The sequence below is a fragment of the Pholcus phalangioides genome, unplaced genomic scaffold (assembly GCF_987345545.1).
Source record: "Pholcus phalangioides strain wild (caught in Gottingen) unplaced genomic scaffold, Ppha-v1.0 ptg000042l_1, whole genome shotgun sequence".
Lineage (NCBI taxonomy): Eukaryota > Metazoa > Arthropoda > Arachnida > Araneae > Pholcidae > Pholcus > Pholcus phalangioides.
This window is the reverse complement of record NW_028301628.1, coordinates 17,356,487-17,376,142: the sequence shown is the minus strand read 5'-3', so window position 1 is coordinate 17,376,142 and position 19,656 is coordinate 17,356,487. Positions and strand designations below refer to the sequence as shown.

Genomic DNA, 19,656 nt, shown 5'->3' with positions numbered 1-19,656 from the left:
GGGCAATGTTGCGACCAGTGTTATATGAAAATATAATTTTGAAGAGTAATTTCACTCTCTCCGAAATTTTAAGGGGTATTTTCTTTTTACCAGTGAGAAATAACTCTATAAAAAAAATTACCTAATAATTTGAAGGTGTATTTTCACTCCCCAACAAAATTCAGTGGAGTTGAATTTTGATGCGTGAATCACGCATCTAGATGTGTGTCGGCAAACACTGGTTGTGACCAGTGATATCCTCTTTCTCTGGTTCACATAGCAGATGTCCCCAATGCACTTCTCAAAAAAAATTCGAGTGGTAAGTTTTGACTGTTCAGCCTGGACTCTTTGTGCCCAATAACTTCCATTTGTTTCTTTAACTAAAGAAATATCTAGACATCTCTTGGGGAACAGACAGCACATCCATGACAATGACAAGATAAAAATGAAGTTACAACACGATTCTGGTAGCCAGCAGCGCATTTCTATAACACTGGGGCACAGTGGATTGAGAAGAAATTATGCCAGTGTTTAAACAGGAAATTCTTGAAAACAATGTAAATGATAAGCTCAGCTTCTAATCATTGATGGTTTTCCCATGCTCAACACAGCCACAAGTTCCATTCTCTCCCCCCCCCCCCCCAACAGAATAATCTACCTATACGCTGGTAAGCTTCTTACGGTGGATGTCGTTTGTGTGTGGGGAGGGGGGTAAATTTATTTCAACTATTCTCTGCTGCTGTTTCTTCAGCCTAGTACAGTAGACTCTCAGTAACTCAACACCCCAGAAATATCGACAAATATGTCAACTTAAGTAGATGTCAAGTTAGTGGGGTTTCACTCTCAATTTTTGTCCGATCATTTTTGTGTACGTAATTATATACATTATTAATTATACATGTATACATCATTCAAGATTCCACTGTAATATGCTCCTCACCAATTCCATCATTCCCATATGTGAAAATTTTTTGTTTGTTCATAAAAATGCCCTTGAAATGGGTGCTCAAGAGAAGATTTCAAATCTATTAACTTACTCCACAAAACATGCATAAATGGATAGTTTTATTCTTCCAAATTGCCTATTAGTTACATAATTTCCCTACAGAACTCAAAAATGAAAGCGGCTGAACTTGTATTTTGTGTAGCTAGAATTTCATCGTCAAAACTTTCCGTTAAGAAATTTATGCTCAAGTTATGATCTTCATAGTCATTGAGAAAAGCAAAAATATGTTTCATATATTTACTCAGATAAATGACAGCTTTAAACAATTCAATTCCACCTGGTTGCTACAGGCATCAGGAAGCGTTTTGTTGGCATTCGTGATACTTTTTTTCTTTTTTGGTAGTTTAAATATGCACTTTTCATTTTTCTTGAGTGGAAAAAAAGTATCCATCTCTTGGCCACAACAGAATTCAGTTCTTTAAACTCTTTAATGACTTTCATCCACAAGATTCACTTTATCCACCCAGCATTGGTAATGCAAATGTAAATATTGTCACCAAGAAGTGTTTTTAACGACTTAACAGTTTTTTTCTGCCATATTGTGACTAAAAAGAAGCATGTTTTTTAATAAACAACTTTTTATTCAAAGCAATTACATAAATTAAAATCAGCAGTAAAGACTGTTACAAGTATTCAATTTATAAATTTATGATAATTTTTAATTACATTGAAAAAATGAGATTTCTACTCAAAGTTGGCTTTTCCAGTACCCACATTGTGTTCGGGTAAAACAGTTAAGTGGTTAATAAGTAGAATCACGCAGCATATAATGCGCAGAGTTTGATGCCAGGCACTTTACTTGAGAGTATTAAACTTCTTATTCTTCTAAGGTGTCAATTAAAGCTTGGGAGCACACAGTAGAATCAGTGATGTCCAAGTGGAAGGAGTAAATCATAGTTCCTCATTCTTTTTTGTCCCATCACCCCCTTCTTCAGAAATGTTTTTCTCCCATCCCCCCCCCCAACTCAATATAACCCATAGGATCTTTTGTTATACACGTAGCTTCTACTGTCCCCGGAACATTCCATTTGATCATTTTTGTCACACCACTGTCATTCTCTTCACGACATTCTCTAATTAGACTGGGACCTACAATTTATTGCCGATTTCGAATGGCAGAGGCTTGTTTTTTATATACTCACGCAGAGGTTGGTGAGCTAACCCCTTGATGGGGGGACTCCCTGCAGTAGCAATTTGTTCTTCGGTCATGTCACCACTTCTGTTGTACCCCTGTGTCAGGAAAGTTTTCTGAGCAGGACGAACCGGGTATCGAACTCGCGACACCTCTAAACATCCTTTGGTACTTTAGCGAGTATTTTATCGACCTGGGCTACCGCACCCCTGGAACATTCCATTGCCCATGTTGGAAATCACTGGTGTAAATTATCAAGATTTCACAGGAAAGTAGTAAAAAATCAAATTTTTGCATTTATTCATTAAAATTGGCAATTTTTGCATTTATTCATTAAAATTGGCAATTTTTGCATTTATTCATTAAAATTGGCAATTTTTGCATTTATTTTGTGAATTTTGCATTTATTGCATTTATTTTGCGAATTTTGAATTTATTGCATTTATTTTGCAAATTTTGCATTTATTACATTTATTTTGTGAATTTTGCATTTATTGCATTTATTTTGTGAATTTCGCATTTATTGCATTTATTTTGCGAATTTCATATACATTGCGTTTGTTTCATAATCCCTACTGATGGGCCTTCAACCTGGGGGGGGGGGGGGGGGCAAGGCGCTAAGAAGAAGCCCTGTGACTGAGACAAATTTTTATGATCGTAAGAATTTATAGTTTTTACACTGTAAAACATTACACATAATTTTTTTTAATTTTGGTCTCATGGTCAAAGCTCTTATATGTACCTGGAGCCTCCAGGCCATACCCAGGTGGAAGCGCGTTAAGACAGCCGACCCAGCAAGTATGACTGATTTGACCACAAAATTAGAATTTCCTTTTTTTAACATATTTTTTTTACATCAAAAATAAATTTCTCGGTATTCTATTCTTTCAATTTTATAGTTTCTTATAATTTTGAAGATTCTACCAATTTTTTTTAAAATGATGAATTTTTGAATCTACGAACACTTGCGTGAAAATCATGGAAATGGAATTGTTTACATTATTATATACAATTATACATAAATAAATCATATGGAATAGCTGTCATAGCTTTTGACTTCTCGATTGCTGGTTAAAACTAATTTTAATTAAAAAGAAAATTCGTACAGAATAGAACACTCATTTTAAATGGGCAACTGTCATCTGGTTTTCTTATATTATCTAGAAAACATCAAAATTCTGAAAAGCGGGGGGAGAATAGTAAAATAGTAAGAAATATGAAAGTAAGAGTAATATATTAATTATTGCATTAGTTTTGATACATACGCAGTGCCATTTAGAAGTCCAAAAGGTTCTGTATCTTCAATGTGAGGAGAGTACACATCATAACACTGGGTTATAGCTTTTTTAAAGTCACTATGGACTTTACAGGAATCGTTTCTGACTCTCAACTGTCTGAGCCGTGGTGATCCCAGAAGCCTATTTTCATAAAGAATATTCCGATCATCCGATGATGTTTCTAGATCATTATACCAGTTTTCCCAATAGAGATTTTCAACAAGAACATCTTTTGCAAACTAGAATGAAACAAAAGGAATTAGAGGTTAAGAGAGGCTATGAGAGGTTGAGATTTTCTGGCATTTTTTTGCACCAGGTTAAAAAAAACTAGCTTATTGTGTCCTAAGAAATAGGTATGGGATGAATAGTGATTTGGCTGAATACCGAGTATTCAGTGGCGGAATATCAATTTTCTTAAAATTCAGCACAATTATAAAAAACTAGTGTTTTTAATTGAAAATAAAATAATCATGCGTGTGTGCGTGTGTGGACATAAACTGCAAAATGCTATCGGCAACCGCAGCCGGCATCAAGTACTTTTTTGAAAATTTCAAAGGAAGATGGTTGGTGGGGAGAAAAAAAATTGAGGGAGTGTGCAATAGGTTCAGTATGTTGGCTGTAGGACAATCTCTTTTATCTTTGCCTCCAGCAAATGAGCAGTCTTCCTTCAAATGCCTGAACGTTCCCTGTTGTTTTGGCTAGATGTATCTCCCATCCCGTCATTATTCCGTGGCCTTTGTAGTGAAAGCCATAAAAATTATTGCTTCCGCGAGGGTGATACCTAGGCCCAGTCATTGTGGGATCCCAGCTTAAGCACTTAGTTCTTCCAGGCTGTACTGAAACTGGCCTTAGCCTTTTATGAAGTTTCACAATCTTAGGATTGAAAAGAAAATTAAGATAAATAATGTAAATATTGATATATATATTTAAATTAATGCATTTTAGAGACTGGACTTTAATGAATAACAAGAAGTTGGTATTATATGTGCACCAATGGTTAAAGCGGAGCAAGGCCATGGCTTATTCAGATTAGTGAAGTCATATTTTTGCTCTCCCCACAGACCCCCCTTCCCCACTTAACAAGGTTTGACCACATATCAATATCTTGAAAAGGCAAGATTTCTGTAATCAGGTGAAATTCCGTAATCAAGTTGACAAATTTTCCATTACAAATTTGGTGACTTTTCATACTCTACCCATATATATAATTCCTTAAGAATTATAGCTATGGCAACCCTACAAAGAATAATGGCAGACAAAGAATAATGATATTGACTATGTTAATGGTTTCAGGGGTGGGAAGTGACAAAGTCCATTTCGGAGCAGCTTTGGAGCAGCAAAATTCAGGATTCGGAGCAGTTTTGGGGCAGCAAATTGAGGATTCAGAACAGTTTTGGAGCAGCAAAATATAGGATTCGGAGCAGATATTTATAAATTGGAGCAGCGATATTAACAACAATATTTTCGTTAACCCTCACCTCTTTGCAAAATAGAACAACTGCACTGTCTTTTGTTATCAAACATCTTTTCATCTACTTGTTTTTTGTTTTTGGTGTTTCAGGCTTTTGACACCTTGTTTGAAAGAGCGGCTGTCATAAAATTTTTCGCACCAGTCTATTTAAGATGATTTGTTGCTGAGGGCACTATTTGCTGTCTGGAACAGCAGCCCTTCAAATGGGCTAAACATTTTCTAGTATTTATAGATATTATAAATTTTCTATATCAAGTTTTCAATTTATTTATTCAATTTATTTTTTTTTATTAGAAAGAAATTGTTGCATTATGGGAGAGAATTTCGGAAGAATCAACACGATGGTTGGCGATTCAGCACTCATTATTTGGCGAGATTGGCGATCTGACACTCGTTATTTGGCGATCTTGGCGATCTTACTCGTTATTTGGCGATTTAACACTCGTTATTTGGCGATTTAACACTCATTATTCGGCAACATTGGCGACTTAACACTCATTATTCGGCAACATTGGCGATTTAACACTCATTATTCGGCAACATTGGCGATTTAACGCTCGTTATTCGGCAAAGTTTCTAAATTAGCAATCATAATTCGGCGGACAGGCTCTTTTCACTCGCGGAATATTTTTTTTCACGAAACATCGGGATTTGACGCAATGACGATCGACTACAGTAATTTCTGCTGTTTCCAGTGGCGACTTTTTTTTTTTTGAAAACGGAAACTGACTCGCATTTGCGTTTTAAAGTTGAAAGACTGAGCAGTCGTGGGCAAACCATCCTCAGTTGCACGATCACGGATGTTATTGTGGTTTCGCGATGGAAAGCCCGATGATGGGCCGATAGTTTAAATACGGCGATAGTTGAAGTACAGTGGAATAAAACACGCTCTTTTCGGAAAGAATCATTTCGCGGCAAGCAGGAACAAAAATTTTTTGACGTCCTTTCCGAAATTCCGGGTATACGGCAGAAAAATACGAAAATACCCTATTGGAGCAGGATCATAGGCTGAGATAGACTTGGAAGTCTGGGGGGGGGGGTGGCACGGTCATTATTGCTGGGGGGGGGCAAGATGATGATAATTCATATATGCATATATACATTAGATCAGTCGACTCCACCTTTGACGGCATGCCCCCCCCCCCATGCCCTTCCTTATCTCCGCCCATGAGCAGGATGGCGCAAGATTTTAATTTTGGCGCAGAGTTCCCACTCCTGCGGTTTTCATGAAAGCACTAACCAAAACAAATTTTATTTGTTAGATATCATTATATTCAGTTTATCCTTATACGGTTAAAAATAATTTATTGGAGTGATAAAATCAAATTGAAGCCGATATCAGTGATTGAACCTGGCACAACCTGGAATTCTGCAAATGGGCCCCCAAGTTTGTTGACATCATAAATCAAGGCAGCACGCACGCTTTGGGCATTAAAAAATAGTTTTTCCCAGTTTCCCACTATTGTCTCGGCTATTTTTACAGGATTATTACATCACACACACCATGATCCACTGCCCTATGTAGAGCCCCATAGGGCTGTGTCTAGTTTTCATGCCCCATGTAACAAGTGCATGGAGTAACAGGGTTATACCCAATCCATGAAAATGTGTCGAGACAGGGGTAAGGGAGGTGACCACAGAAAGCCGACCCATTTTTTAATATTTCAAATACAAACATATAATCAGACAAAGGTACAAAAAACAGTGAACATCAAAATACAAAAAAAGTACAATGTAGACAGAAAAAACAAACACACACTTTGTGACCTGTAGGGATTTTGCAATCCTATTTCTTGATTATTGGTTCATAATAAAAATAGATTCATTTAGAAATGAAAGATAAAATTTGTATTGTGGTAAGCCACTACATTTATTACATGAAAATACATGGTACCCGCCCCCCCCCCCTCCACCTCTAAATATAAAAACAATGAAATTGTCATGTAATAAATGCAGTGGCTTACCGCAATGCAAATTTTATATTTTCATTTCCAAGTGAATCTATTTTCATTATGAACTAATAATCAAGAAATGAGTCGGTTCCCTGCAGTCGCCTCCCTATGGAGGGAGGGGCTTTCCTGTACCCCAGTCTGGCCACATTTGCAGTTTGGGAACAATCCCCTATCCCTGTGCACCTCGCACAGGTGAAATATTATTAAAAATACAACTTCTTCAATTCCTTTGATTGACAGTCTGGCATGACACAGACTGTGTGGTCGAATGGTCATAGTGACAGATTTGCATCATGAGGTCCAAAGTTCAAACCCCAGTGGCGCCACAGAGATGATTGGATGAAGTTGATTTTCTGTGGTTCCTAACTTCAAGGAGCAAATGCAAACCAAACTCCCCAATAAAAAGTCTCGCCGCAGAGAACAATAGGCCTACAAACGGTACAAATATTCAATCACTACACTTCACTCATTCCAATTCTGAAATATAGATGGCATCACTGAAAATTCAGACACGCCACTAGATAAGCATTCAGACTGTTCAGGTACACACACACTTACACTTACATTCACAAGTTAGCAAATTGCCCATGGTGATAGACTTGAGTTTTACTCAATTTGAAAGAAAGTCTGGCATGATAGTAAATGGAGCGATTCTGACACAACAGGGTTTAAGCTACGATCACATTTTTTGCAAAATGCGAAAAAAAATCTTAGAATGCGAAAGAAGTAGTAGCCACTTTCGCAAAAATGCGTAGGCCTTACAGGAGGTACGAAACGGGAAGACATCCAACCATAAATCATTAGCATTGTGGCATTTTGCTAAAGCTTCCCCCCCCCCCCATTTCCGCTTTTTTGCTAAAGGAATTTTTTATCTAGCTTAAACCCTGTGACAGAAGCATTATAAATATAGCCAAGTATCACACGTTGGCGATGGAAAAACTTTGCTAACCTGCCGTGTACCTTGATTACAAAAATCTTGTCATGCAAGAAGATCAAGAGACAAATAATGAAAAACAATTACTTTCTACATTTGAATACAAGAACACATCTTTTTTTTTCATCTAAAAAATATGTATTTTAAGGAAATTTTGAAATTCATCGAGGAAAATTTCAGTCCTACAGTTAAAAACTCAGTGTGAAATGTTAGTTTGAATCTTCAGATGTATAAAATATCACATACCTTCCAGAAATCATTAATTTGAGATGCACTTTTCATAGAACCAGAGTTATCAGAAAAAGAAGAATCTAAGAACAGCTCGCTCATAACCTTTGTTTGGTAAAACATAGTTGGGCTCATCATTCCAAATGTCACTGAAAAATACATTTAAGGATTTTATTATATAATTTGGATTTTGGTCCTGTTGTTATGCACCTCATGATTTGAAAAATTATTACGTGAAAGAACTTTTAGACTGACATTAGTATCTCAAATGCTCAATCCTTAGCCAAAATGAAAATAGATCTTCACATACAGGTCAAAATCTGCTTAGTCTTATTTCCTACTTTTCTTGACTGAAACTCAACAATTTTTCTACTTTCCCTGACCGAAATTCCTGAAGAAGGATATGTAGTTTAAAATCTTAACCTTACAAATGTTTTCAAAGTTCCAGTTTTTCCCTTCACAGAATTCTTCCCTGACTATTACAAAATATTTTGTTTTCCCTAACTTTTCCTGACAATTTTTCACTTTCCTGACTTTCCATGCTGTTGAGATTCCCGCTAGACATGTTAAATCTCCAAAAGCAGATACTGATTGAAAAATAATAAAATGAAAAATTATTTCTTGTGTTCGGATAGTTTTATTTATTGAAATTTCAATTATCATATTTTAACATGAACAAGAAGCCTTCGTGTATGGGGACCCCCCCCCCTGATTTTTTTAGCATAAAATTTGGAAAAATGTTTTCAAAGATAATACTGCTCACCACTGATTTTGTTCTCAAAGATATTTTAGTGATTTTAGGGTGATTTTGGGTGCTGATTCCAAATGTGCATTAATTTTGTCAGATTGGCTTCAGTTTTTGAAATAAAGCAAAAATTAAACTTCAATGATAATACCATAAGCAGCATACAAATCATATTGAAACCATGTGTTATAAATAAATAGAGTAAATCAATAGCAAAGACATTTCAGTGATTTTAGAATAATTTTGGGGGCACTGATTCCAAATTTGGCATTGATTTTGGCAAACTTGCTCTAGTTTTTGAGGTAATGTATACTCTCAACAACGTGATTTGTATGCTGCTTATGGTATTAGCATAAAAATCTAAAAAACTAATATTTTTCAAACTAAAAACTAAAATTTTCCAACTAATGCCAGATTTGAATCATCAGCTCTGATATAGGTACCCTAAAACTATCAAAATTTCCTTAAGAACATTGAAATTATTTTTTTTAGCAGTGTAATTTTTACTTTAGGACAATAAAAAATATATTTTTTTATTTATCACAGAAACCATAAAAGTTTTCTGATCTCATCTGATCACAGATAATTTTTGTTGCATCATGGTCATTTTCTGCACACTAGGGCTAATTAGACTGGATCTACAATTTATTTCCCATTCCGAATGGCAGCCTTTTTTTATATACTCCCAGGTTGGTGTGCTAAACCCTAGATGTGGAGCTCCCTGCAGTAACAATCTTTTTCTGCAGTCATGTTGCTGTTTTTGTTGTACTCCCGTGTGAAGAAAGTTTCTGACAAGGACGAACCGGGTATCGAACTCACAACACCTCTAACAGGGGTCGGCTCTAGCTCACCTACAGCCTGGGTGCAAAGCCTCATATACTGACCTTAAAGCAGGGCTGGATAAGTAGATTAAGACGTTTGAAGGCCCTAAGCACTTAAATGGTTTTGGTGCCCCCCCCCCCGCCCGGTCTCTAAAACTATGTTTACTCAATATTGAATCTATAAATTTAAAAAAAATGAAATTTCATATTTCTGAATAATTAACTAATCTAAGGAAGAATTATGATGTGAGCATTTCTAAGCACGGACATTGAAAGTATTCCCCCTCCACCCTGTTTTTTCCTACTTGCAAAGTCTTTGGTAATATATCCAGGTGTTTTTTCTTTTGTAACATCTTTGGAAGTTTTTGGAATTTTTCTTCCATATTTTCAAAAAAGACAGACCTTAGATTTTTCGATTTTTTTTCAAAATCTTTTGAAAGCATTTAAAAGATATGAAAGCATTATGATATTGAAAGCATTATAAGATATTTTCTCCCATCGACTGCTTGTTAGGATTTCATAAACCGGCTACAAAAGCAACTACTGAATCTTAGCATGGCCAAAATTATTCCCAGAAGTACCATATTTTTTAGTGAACACCAATCATTGGGTACCTTTTCTTTCTGATACATTTTCGAGTTGTAATCTACATCTGTTAGCATTTCTTTTACTTCTACGCTAAATCAAACTAAGGCGTCTTTATACCCATATTCTAAGGTGAAGCCACAAAAAGTTGGCTGTCGACTGTGTAACCTATATGGATGCACGGAGCAACAGATCAGAGGTAATAAAAAAATAATAATTACAAAAATTGCAAAAAAAAAAAAAAAAAATAGAGGAAAAAGTTTTTATGCAAAATTTCAAACTATGAGCGTACTGGACTGAGGAATTTGCAGAGAAAACTGTGATTTTTCATGCATTTCATAAGGCTGGGAAAACATTGGCGAGTTTTCAGGATTATTTTACTAATGCGATTTATATGCAAAGGGGAGGTGGAAAAACTGTCTCGAATGGGTAACGATAAAATAATTCTCTTGCATTCATCACCATTTATTACCCCTGAAACCATGCAGTTGATCTGCTGACTCATAAAGATTTGAACATTTTTAAGTTCACATCCTTATTCTATAGAACTTGACTTACTCTTAATGTGTTGGTCACACAGCCATGGCCCACCTCAAAGGTGGGGCTGACAGGACTCTAGAACTGGACGATTCTCATAATTTTTTGTTTTTTTACACTGTAAATAAATTATAAAGGGGCCCGTGAAAAGTCTAGTCTGGGGGCCTACAACAGGCTCCAACTCAGTGGCCCCCGCTATAGAATGTGGGGGCCATGGACACAGCCTAAGGACCTCATGATAATTAGATCTGTTAACAATTTGCGACAGTTAGTATAAAATTGGTAGGTAGGTATTTTTAGCTAGTAGGGGTCTCAGAAAAATCAGTTTGCTCAAGGGCCCTATGATGCTGTTGAGAAGGCCCAAAATTACTTTATGGAAGTTGCACAGAATATCATTCCATAAACTGACCATTAACAAGAACTCTGGTTTGTAATATTATTAGTTTATCCGCATTTGTGCTATCCTTTGGATGGTCTTCAACTATACCATCAATTGAAAATTGCAGGATTATTTCCCTGGGTTACTTGATGCTGGAAAAAAATTGTGCATGAAAAAAAAACCATTTTAATAACTTTTTGTCGTGCCCTTTCTTGCTGGTGCCCTAAGTAAGCACATGTTTATTTTGCTATGAAAGGGTTTATTTGAAAGGGTTTCAGCCAAGGGTATTCTGGAACAAACCTGATTTTTTGCCTGTCTGAAGGCACGCACCATCGTTTAACCAAAAAAAATGCTCATGACCACAAGCCCCCGCTTTTAAAGGAACTCTCTTGGTTTTTTTTTTTTTTTGGTCTTGACATATTTCATCGTTCTTAATTATGTCAGGTAACTTATTCTACATTACAGCTCTTATTGATGAGCCATCCTATTTAACTTCCTTTTAGTATTGAATTTTTTTAATTAATCTAAATTTTTTAAATACAGTTGAACCTTGTTACACCAAAATCAGTGGCATCAGAGCCGGGGTGCTCGAGAACTCACGATAATTTGTGGCACGAGTCTGTGCACCCCCAAAATTGATTTAGAAATCGAAATGTCCTATATAAAGCTCAAGACGAGTGTTCACAGGTTCGAAACAGTTCCTATGTGCCCCTGGCTAAAATACCAACTCCAAGGTTCCTAAGGTGGAAATTAAGGAAGTGCAAGGGATTTCTGGTGTTCAGGCACTGGACAAGTGAAAACACAAATTTTTTTCTTCGCCTTTATTTGCCGCTCCCAAAAAATTACTGAGTGGGGGAACCAAACTGCACACTTGCCCCGTGTGATCTACCATTCCATTCTTCTTTCTGGTATTACGGCTCCAGGCCCTGTCTATAAAGAAAGAGAAGAATGACAGTGTGTGGCACCATGTGAATTTTATTATTCCAAAATTTAAAAAAAAAACCATGTGTCTACACAAAAGCTTAGGTTGGCACCTTCTACAATTTGCCGCCCGGATGCAACCTCGCTTAGCCGCCTCAACACCTCTAAACATCCATTGGTACTTTAGGCAAGTATATTATCAACCTGAGCTGCCACTCTCATCTGATACATCACAACCAGCTACATCAACCCATTCATTGTCAACATCAGAGTCACTCTCATTATAAATTGCATCGAATTGTGTGTGACGTGAGTAATTCGTTAATATCTATAATACCATGTACATACACTGAAGTGCCAAAAGTCATGGGATACCTCTTAATATTGCTGCACTTCACCAGGTAAAAGGAGGTCCCACATGATATTAAGAGGTATCCCATGACTTTTGGCACTTAAGCACTGAAGTCATAGGATACCTCTTAATATCGTGTGGGACCTCCTTTTACCCCGTGAAGTGCTGCAATACTAAGAGGTATCCCATGACTTTTGACACTTTAGTGTAATTCCTGTATAAGAAACCTCCCCTTCCCCCTTTTTGCCAAAAAAGGGAGTTTCTCTTACACACATTAAAAAACAATAACTTCCACTAGTCGGTTAATTTGATTTCCATTTTTTTAAGTAATATTAGTGATCTTGAATTATTATTTATTTTATTGTTAGTAGTTTTTTCAGCCTAAAAACGGAAAAAAAAACAGTGTGGGGTCTGATTGATCTTTTCATAAATTTTCATGATTTTGTAATAGCAAGGTCCATCAAGACAAATAACATAAATGCACTTAAATATCAATCAATTTTCTCTTTAATAAATCAATGTATCTCTGTATGAATACATTAATCGAGAAGGAGTAGCAAGGCAGTGGCTTGCTCTTTTTATCAGATTGCTCTACTCGCTGAGTCTTTTCTTTTTCTTTTTTTTTGCACTTTGCACTTTCATGAGTGACACCTTGACGAGAGATATATATATAATGAACCACATACACAAAACAGCAGAGTTTCTAGGAAACTAAATTTCTCCAACAATGATTTTTCTGAATGTGACTAAATGACTCGAAATAACAGAAAATGAGATGGAAATAATTTTTTTATAACTTACTGACTGAAAGCAAGATGAGAAACACAATATATGTAAAAAGTTCCCGCAGAGTTGTTTTCACATACCACTCCTTGTCATTTTCTGCCCCTTTCATTTGACGTGTTGCCCAAAGACCTATAAAATAGCATTAGGAAAAAAATCTCTATCAAATATCTAGTTAAAACATAAAAACTAATTCCTTAACATTCGGGTATTGTTATCACTACAGGGCACAGATTTTTATAATATGTCATAATTTTTTATGACATGTCAAAAAGTAAATGTGTGTGTTGGTCGCGATACCTGTTTCGACTTTTTGAAAAATCTGTTTTTTTTTCAACAACCATGGATGTGAGCAAGGTCGTATGTATGTTTTTGTCGCCTGTGGGCTATACAAATTTTGCTGCCCCCTCCCACTTCAGTCTAACTTTTTTAGCCCTCCTTCTTCCACCCCTCTCATGTCATTACTAATAAATCATTAAAAAAAACAAAAGACAAAAAAGTAGTACTGTATAAAGTTGCGCCTAAATTTTACTTTTATGTCCTGTATTTGTATCCGATGGGGATGGGGGTTCTCAACCTCCGGCCTGTAGGCATGTACACATTGATGAAAAACACTGATAAATTTAATTCCAATGTATGGTGCATGCATTCGCATATGAAAGTATCTCAGCATCAATCAATCAATGGTGCCGAGATACTTTGTGCATACTCAGTTATAGTCTAGCAAAAAATAAATAATGCATTACATAATATCTATACATATCATGTTTAACCGCACGTCCTAAAGTGTATTTTGAAATAATGAAATATTTTTTCAAAATTGTTTCGTAGACTGATTAAAATTCTAGACTGTGCCAGTCAATTGTTTGTGCACTCGTGTGATTTAAATTCTTGCATTACTTGAATATACAGTGTCCCACAATCGCCTGACAGTTTTCAAAATGGGAATAACAAGAAAACAGTGACAGATACTAAAGTTATTCTAGTGGAATGTAAATGTACAAAGTCAGAAATTTCAGGTACATCATTCATGCTTCAAGGGGTTGTGTAGTTATTAAAATAAAAAATTAACTTTTTACATGGACACCTTGCGCCCAAAAACCCAGTTAGAAAGTTGTTGCCCTGTCTCTTCTGATGCCAACGAAGAAATTCCCACGTTTCTAAGTTCAATATTCGCAGAGATACAGTATCTGAATTCAAAAATTGGAGAAAAGTTGGGAAGGTAGCGTTGTCCGTTAGTTTTTGCTGCTTTTTTTTTTCCCAACTTTCCTCGATTTTTGAATTCAAATATCTCAGTGAATACTTAGAAAAACAGAAATTCTTATTAATTAAACTGCTTTTGTTCCTTTCATTTTTGTTCTTCTCCCTATGCTACTTTTACATTGAAAGCTACATAATAAAAAAATATAATAATACAAAGATTATGCGAAAAAATTCTTTGAAAAGTTAATGTAGTATTTAAAAGGTTAGAAAATAATACATATTTCACAGATTTTCTCTTGTTATACTGAAATCAATTTTGGTGAAAATTTTTACACGATATTCAAAATGAGCCAAGTTTAAAATCAGTGACAAAAATGCATCACGAAAATACATCATGGTTTTCAAAACTTGGCATGTTCATCAGTTTCCAAACAATTTTCTATAATTTCAATTCTACGAATAATCAAATTTATTATATTAAATTGATTTTAAATACAAATTAATATGGAACTTACTGAGTGGTAATTAATTTTTTTATTAGAATTAAAAACGAAATGAGCAATAACTAATATATATTTTATTGTGGTCTTTTTTTTCTATATTTCACTGTGCATATTTTTTTATTGCGGTACATGTAGTTTAATAAAGTACCACATTTCTTCGAATAATCACCATGTGACCGTATGCGTCACTGTATCCGAAAAAAAACCCATCAATATACGAATGACATTTTGTTTATGAACTTAACACAAGGCCCCGCATCCACCGCACACATTTCTGATATAAAATTTATTAAATGCCTATTTTTAATTTCGAAATACTTGCTAAATGTTCAGTCACTTGTCAATATTAAAAATACTACTCGGTTAATTGACTATTGAATATCATGTGATTCCATAGGCCTCTTGAAAATTGTGTTTTTGCAATGATAGTGAACATACACGTCGCATCTCTCTCAGTGTTAAGCACCCCAGTCTCTAAAATCACATTTTTCAAAACGTAAGCAACGCGATGCTCGTTCCATGAAATAAGGGGATTAATATAACGTAACAATTAAAATACTGTGTATATGTAAAAGGCACCATGTCCATTTTCGTCAATATTGCGATAACGCTATTAATTTAATTTGCTGTATTTTCGTTACACTATATGCATAGGTATAGAACAAGTCCTATTTCAATAAACAGAAACCCAGAAACTTTTCAACAACTTCCAACCCCATCTCGTCTGTAATCACCACACAAAATTTGTTAATTGCGACAGTACCCAATTTTCCAGGGAAAATATGTTGTAAAAATTTTGTATGTTATGTTGTTGTTGTTTTTTTGACACAAAATAAAATGTTCCGTACTCTGCCATGAAGTTGGGCTGGAAGAGATCTCGGCAACGGGATAAGTCCAGTGGCAAAGTTCTGGCATTCATTTAATAAATAACAGAGATATTCACTTTTAAAGCACTTTAAAAGGCTCTCTTGTAAAATTTCCCTTTTGGCACATGGTGCCAATTATCTCCGATATACAGAAATAGTTCAAACTGCAAATGTAAAATGTAAACTGTTCACCTGTCGTGTTTGCTACTCATCTGAAAAGCAAATAAGACAGGGCAATATAAAGATTGCACAGAAAACACGATTTAAAGAAGCAGAGAAAACAGGATGTGAGTCAACTTCACGTGGTTTTGCGCCCAAAATGAAACTGAAATACAACAAATATTCCTTTTTTACTTTATTTCTTAAACAAGCACTAGCTCAAACTTTTTTCAATTTATCAATGTATATTATAAAAAATATGAGTACGCCTTATTGAATGCAAGTATTATGGAGGATTCCAAATCACCTACGATAGAATTGTGGCGATTGTTCATAAATTATCCTTAAAGAAAACTCTCACAAAATACAAAATGTATGAACTTATCAGAAATGAGTAGCTATATTTGATATTTACTTACTTTGTTTTCGTCAAGAAAGTGTAAAATAAAGAGGAGTTTTTTTTCGTTTTGTTGGTAATCCTACGTGCATAACCGAATGCAGTCTCGTAACACACTGCATACAATTAATAAAAATATAGGTTCTCGGTTCTGCCAAGCTATACATTTGTCCCCCCTTTTTTTCAGGAAAACGTCACATGAGGAGAGCTGTCCTTATAGGACCAGTAAACGGAATCACATGACCCCGCCTACCATTCTGTACCGGGTTGTAAAAAACCTGTGTTTTTTGGGCAAAATGGAGAGAACTGAATTTGTCATTCCCCACAACCTCAACATATCTAATTTAAACGTGTATGTACATCCTTTATGTGTACATCTTACATTATGTCTAAATACAGTATAAGTTTTTGGTGCACGTTAAACTATGTATTTGATTAATAAAATTGACCATACAACAAGGGAATAATTGTTCACACACAAAAACACTCACTTCTGCATAATTATATCTGAACCTTGAGTTGCATGCAGAACTGTAGCAAGAAAATTATTTATGGTAAAACAAATTGAATTTGGATAATGAAAATTCTGAGAAATCAGGATGGTGCCTGAATTTCTTTTTACAGGGATTATATATCACAGAATTACATTTCTTATACAGGGAAATAATTTGTGATAATTTCCCTGCTCAATTTAACCGTAACTGCAAGTTGTTATGTGGGAACACTACGCTGTTTTGGCGCACAAGAGGGTGTCGGTTGGCGCACAATAAGGTGTTTGGCGAGATAGAATGAGACCTTCAGGAAAAAGCCATAACACAGAGACAGAGTGACAAGAAACTTCGACGTGCGCAGACACCTTTGCCTGGCGGCGGTAAGTTAATTACTGACTCCTTCCTCTTCACTACTTGCCACCTCGCGTAATTAAATGATTATGTACATTCTAAGAAGTGTGATGAATGTTGGATTAAATAACGATGGTAATGAAACTGGAGTTAAGTACTTTATTTTAATCGTAATCTTGTTTAATTTTAATTGATACAACCGGCCTTCGTATCACTCCAAATTTTTCAAACGCTGGAGAAAATGTATTCAAAAGTGTCCTGTTCCATCAAAAATGAAACCTTTAGCTATGTAACCAGTTTTTCTTTTTTTTAATCGAACCCAAACTTTCAGGGGCTAAAGTCACATGCTTCTTTTTTTCTTGAATTCCTCACTATTGAAGAATATCCCAGCTTCATTAAATTAAATTCTGAAATATTTTTAAAAGAGCAGTAATAAGTAAAAAATGATCTGATGAAGAGGAGGAGATAGCAGTCATTCTGAGGATTCATTACTCTGGAGGTGTTTTCCACTTGTCCAAATTAGCCATTTTCAGAAACTTAAAACTACAGAATAACGTGAATTATTATTAAATACAAATGTCAATAACATTATTGTATATTAATATCACTATAAAAGACAACATGTGATGCATAGCAACAGAATGTCTTCATCTGGCTGACAATTTTAACAGGCTAATTTTCAGGGGGTCGGGCCTATATTGTGAGCATCTTGAAAAATCAAGCTAAGGCTTATTTTCTGGTTAGGTCTCATTTTTGGAGAAAAACTATACTTTTTGTTCTGTTTCACTTGGTGTTCATTACCAATGATGAATTCAAGAATGCCATAAAGTTGTTTGCTTTTTGTTATGAGATAATGTTATTTTTGGTCTCTTGATATTTCAGTTATGAAAGTCTGATTTACATGTATAAAACTTATAAAAATGTAATGCAAACATGTAAATATTTTTTGAATGAAAATTCAGTTTACATACATTGGTTTACTTCTTCACAGAGGCTTCAATTTATTTATACAAGGATTTGTGTGTGTGTGGAAAATTATTATGTACTAGCTATAATACCCGGCGCTGCACGGATTTTCTTCAATGAGGCTTTTTGGATCACGTGATATCTCCCTCTTTCTTTGAGGGATATACAAACTGTGTCCACATAAAACAACATGGCGACTATCTGCACAACTCATGAAATAAACAAATCTAGATTTACAGAAACGTAGAAATGAATTTTTTTTTTTCATTTTCAAAGGGAACTAGGTATTTCGATTTCCCCCCCCCCCCCCCCGAACTTCAAGTTATCCATCTGCATGTTTCAGCTTCCAAAAATTCTTAGTTAAAGCTGTGGAATTTCTTTGATGTTCTTTACAGGCCCATAATTAATTTTGAAACAACCTAAACTCTATGAATTTATGCGCAGTTGAACATTAAAAGACAATACAGACACATTTTCATTTTGGAGCTTGAGAAGATGTAAATAAAAAGTTGAAATCAATGTTATTGCATGGATATCCAACTCAAAAGTAGGTCCAGCTAATTACTTCATATTTAATTTTCTGGGCTTCGTATCTCTAAGCGAACTTAATATTTCAAAAATCGAGAATTCAATACAATTTTTTAAATTATTGATGTGGCGGAAAACCCCACTAAATTTCTGCATTTCTACATTAAAATCGGCAATTTCAACATTGATTTCTATGAGGATCATCATGTTGATGATTCTGACGTCTATTCAAAAAACTCTAATTACTGGGAGGATTGAAAATGTAGCAAACCATTATAAAGGCATAAACTATTATACATATACATATGCTAACAGGATTAGAGAAGTGACAAACCATTGTAAAGGTATATACACGTCTGAAACACATTGCTAAGAAACCACGGTAACCAAAGTAAACGTTCCGAAAGTGATGGCTGAGGCCCAAAAACCATTATTGCCCTACAGTTTTTTGCTCATTTGGGGCATTTGCCCTGCTCTGACGATATTTTAAAGTAGCCTATCATTCAAGTCGGGTCCCATTTGGTATATATGAAAAATTTGGTGACGATCGATCTAAAATTGTAGATTTGTATAGAGAACACACACACACAGACAGAAAATCAATTATATATATATATATATATAGATAGATAGATTATAAATAAGCAATTTCTTTTCAATAATAATTTTTCAAGTTCATGGATACATTTTCTGTTTGCGGTTTCTTGTAACATTTTAATATGTGAATCTCGTACCTAAATGCTTACATAAAAAAAAGTAGTCGGAAGAATTATAAAAAAGTGTTTGTGATTTCAAGAAATTATTTATCCCATTTTTGCTCCCAAAAAAATCTTTTAAAAATACCTCAAAATATACATATTCTAAACACTGCACTATGTAGCAATTTCTGGAATACATAAACTAACCTTAAAATAAAATTTCAACCTGAAAGCAACACATTTTCTTCAAAAACAAACAATTTGCCCTAAAAATTTGAAATAGCGTTATTGAAATTTGCGTTGCAAACTTTTCGAGATAAAGCGCAAAATAATTTCACTACGAAAGCGAAATGCGGGCCTGGTGTCCAGACCGGGAAAGCTATGTAAACCAG

The 19,656-nt window shown here is 35.1% G+C and overlaps 1 protein-coding gene across 4 annotated transcripts in view; it reads right to left on the bottom strand.

The window, feature by feature from the left end:
* LOC149064558 (polycystin-2-like) overlaps window positions 1-19,656 on the bottom strand; it is a 150,370-nt gene that overhangs the window by 80,135 nt on the left and 50,579 nt on the right. For 3 of the 4 annotated variants that reach the window (XM_089254701.1, XM_089254702.1, XM_089254703.1), the window contains exons 2-4: window positions 13,121-13,234; window positions 7,998-8,128; window positions 3,383-3,633 (exon numbers count right to left, since the gene is read on the bottom strand). In XM_089254701.1, coding sequence (XP_089110827.1) covers window positions 3,383-3,633; window positions 7,998-8,128; window positions 13,121-13,234 — 496 coding nt within the window. Of the gene's footprint in view, window positions 1-3,382; window positions 3,634-7,997; window positions 8,129-13,120; window positions 13,235-16,252; window positions 16,270-19,656 lie in introns of those variants that run through there. The other variant, XM_089254704.1, reaches the window with a different exon arrangement.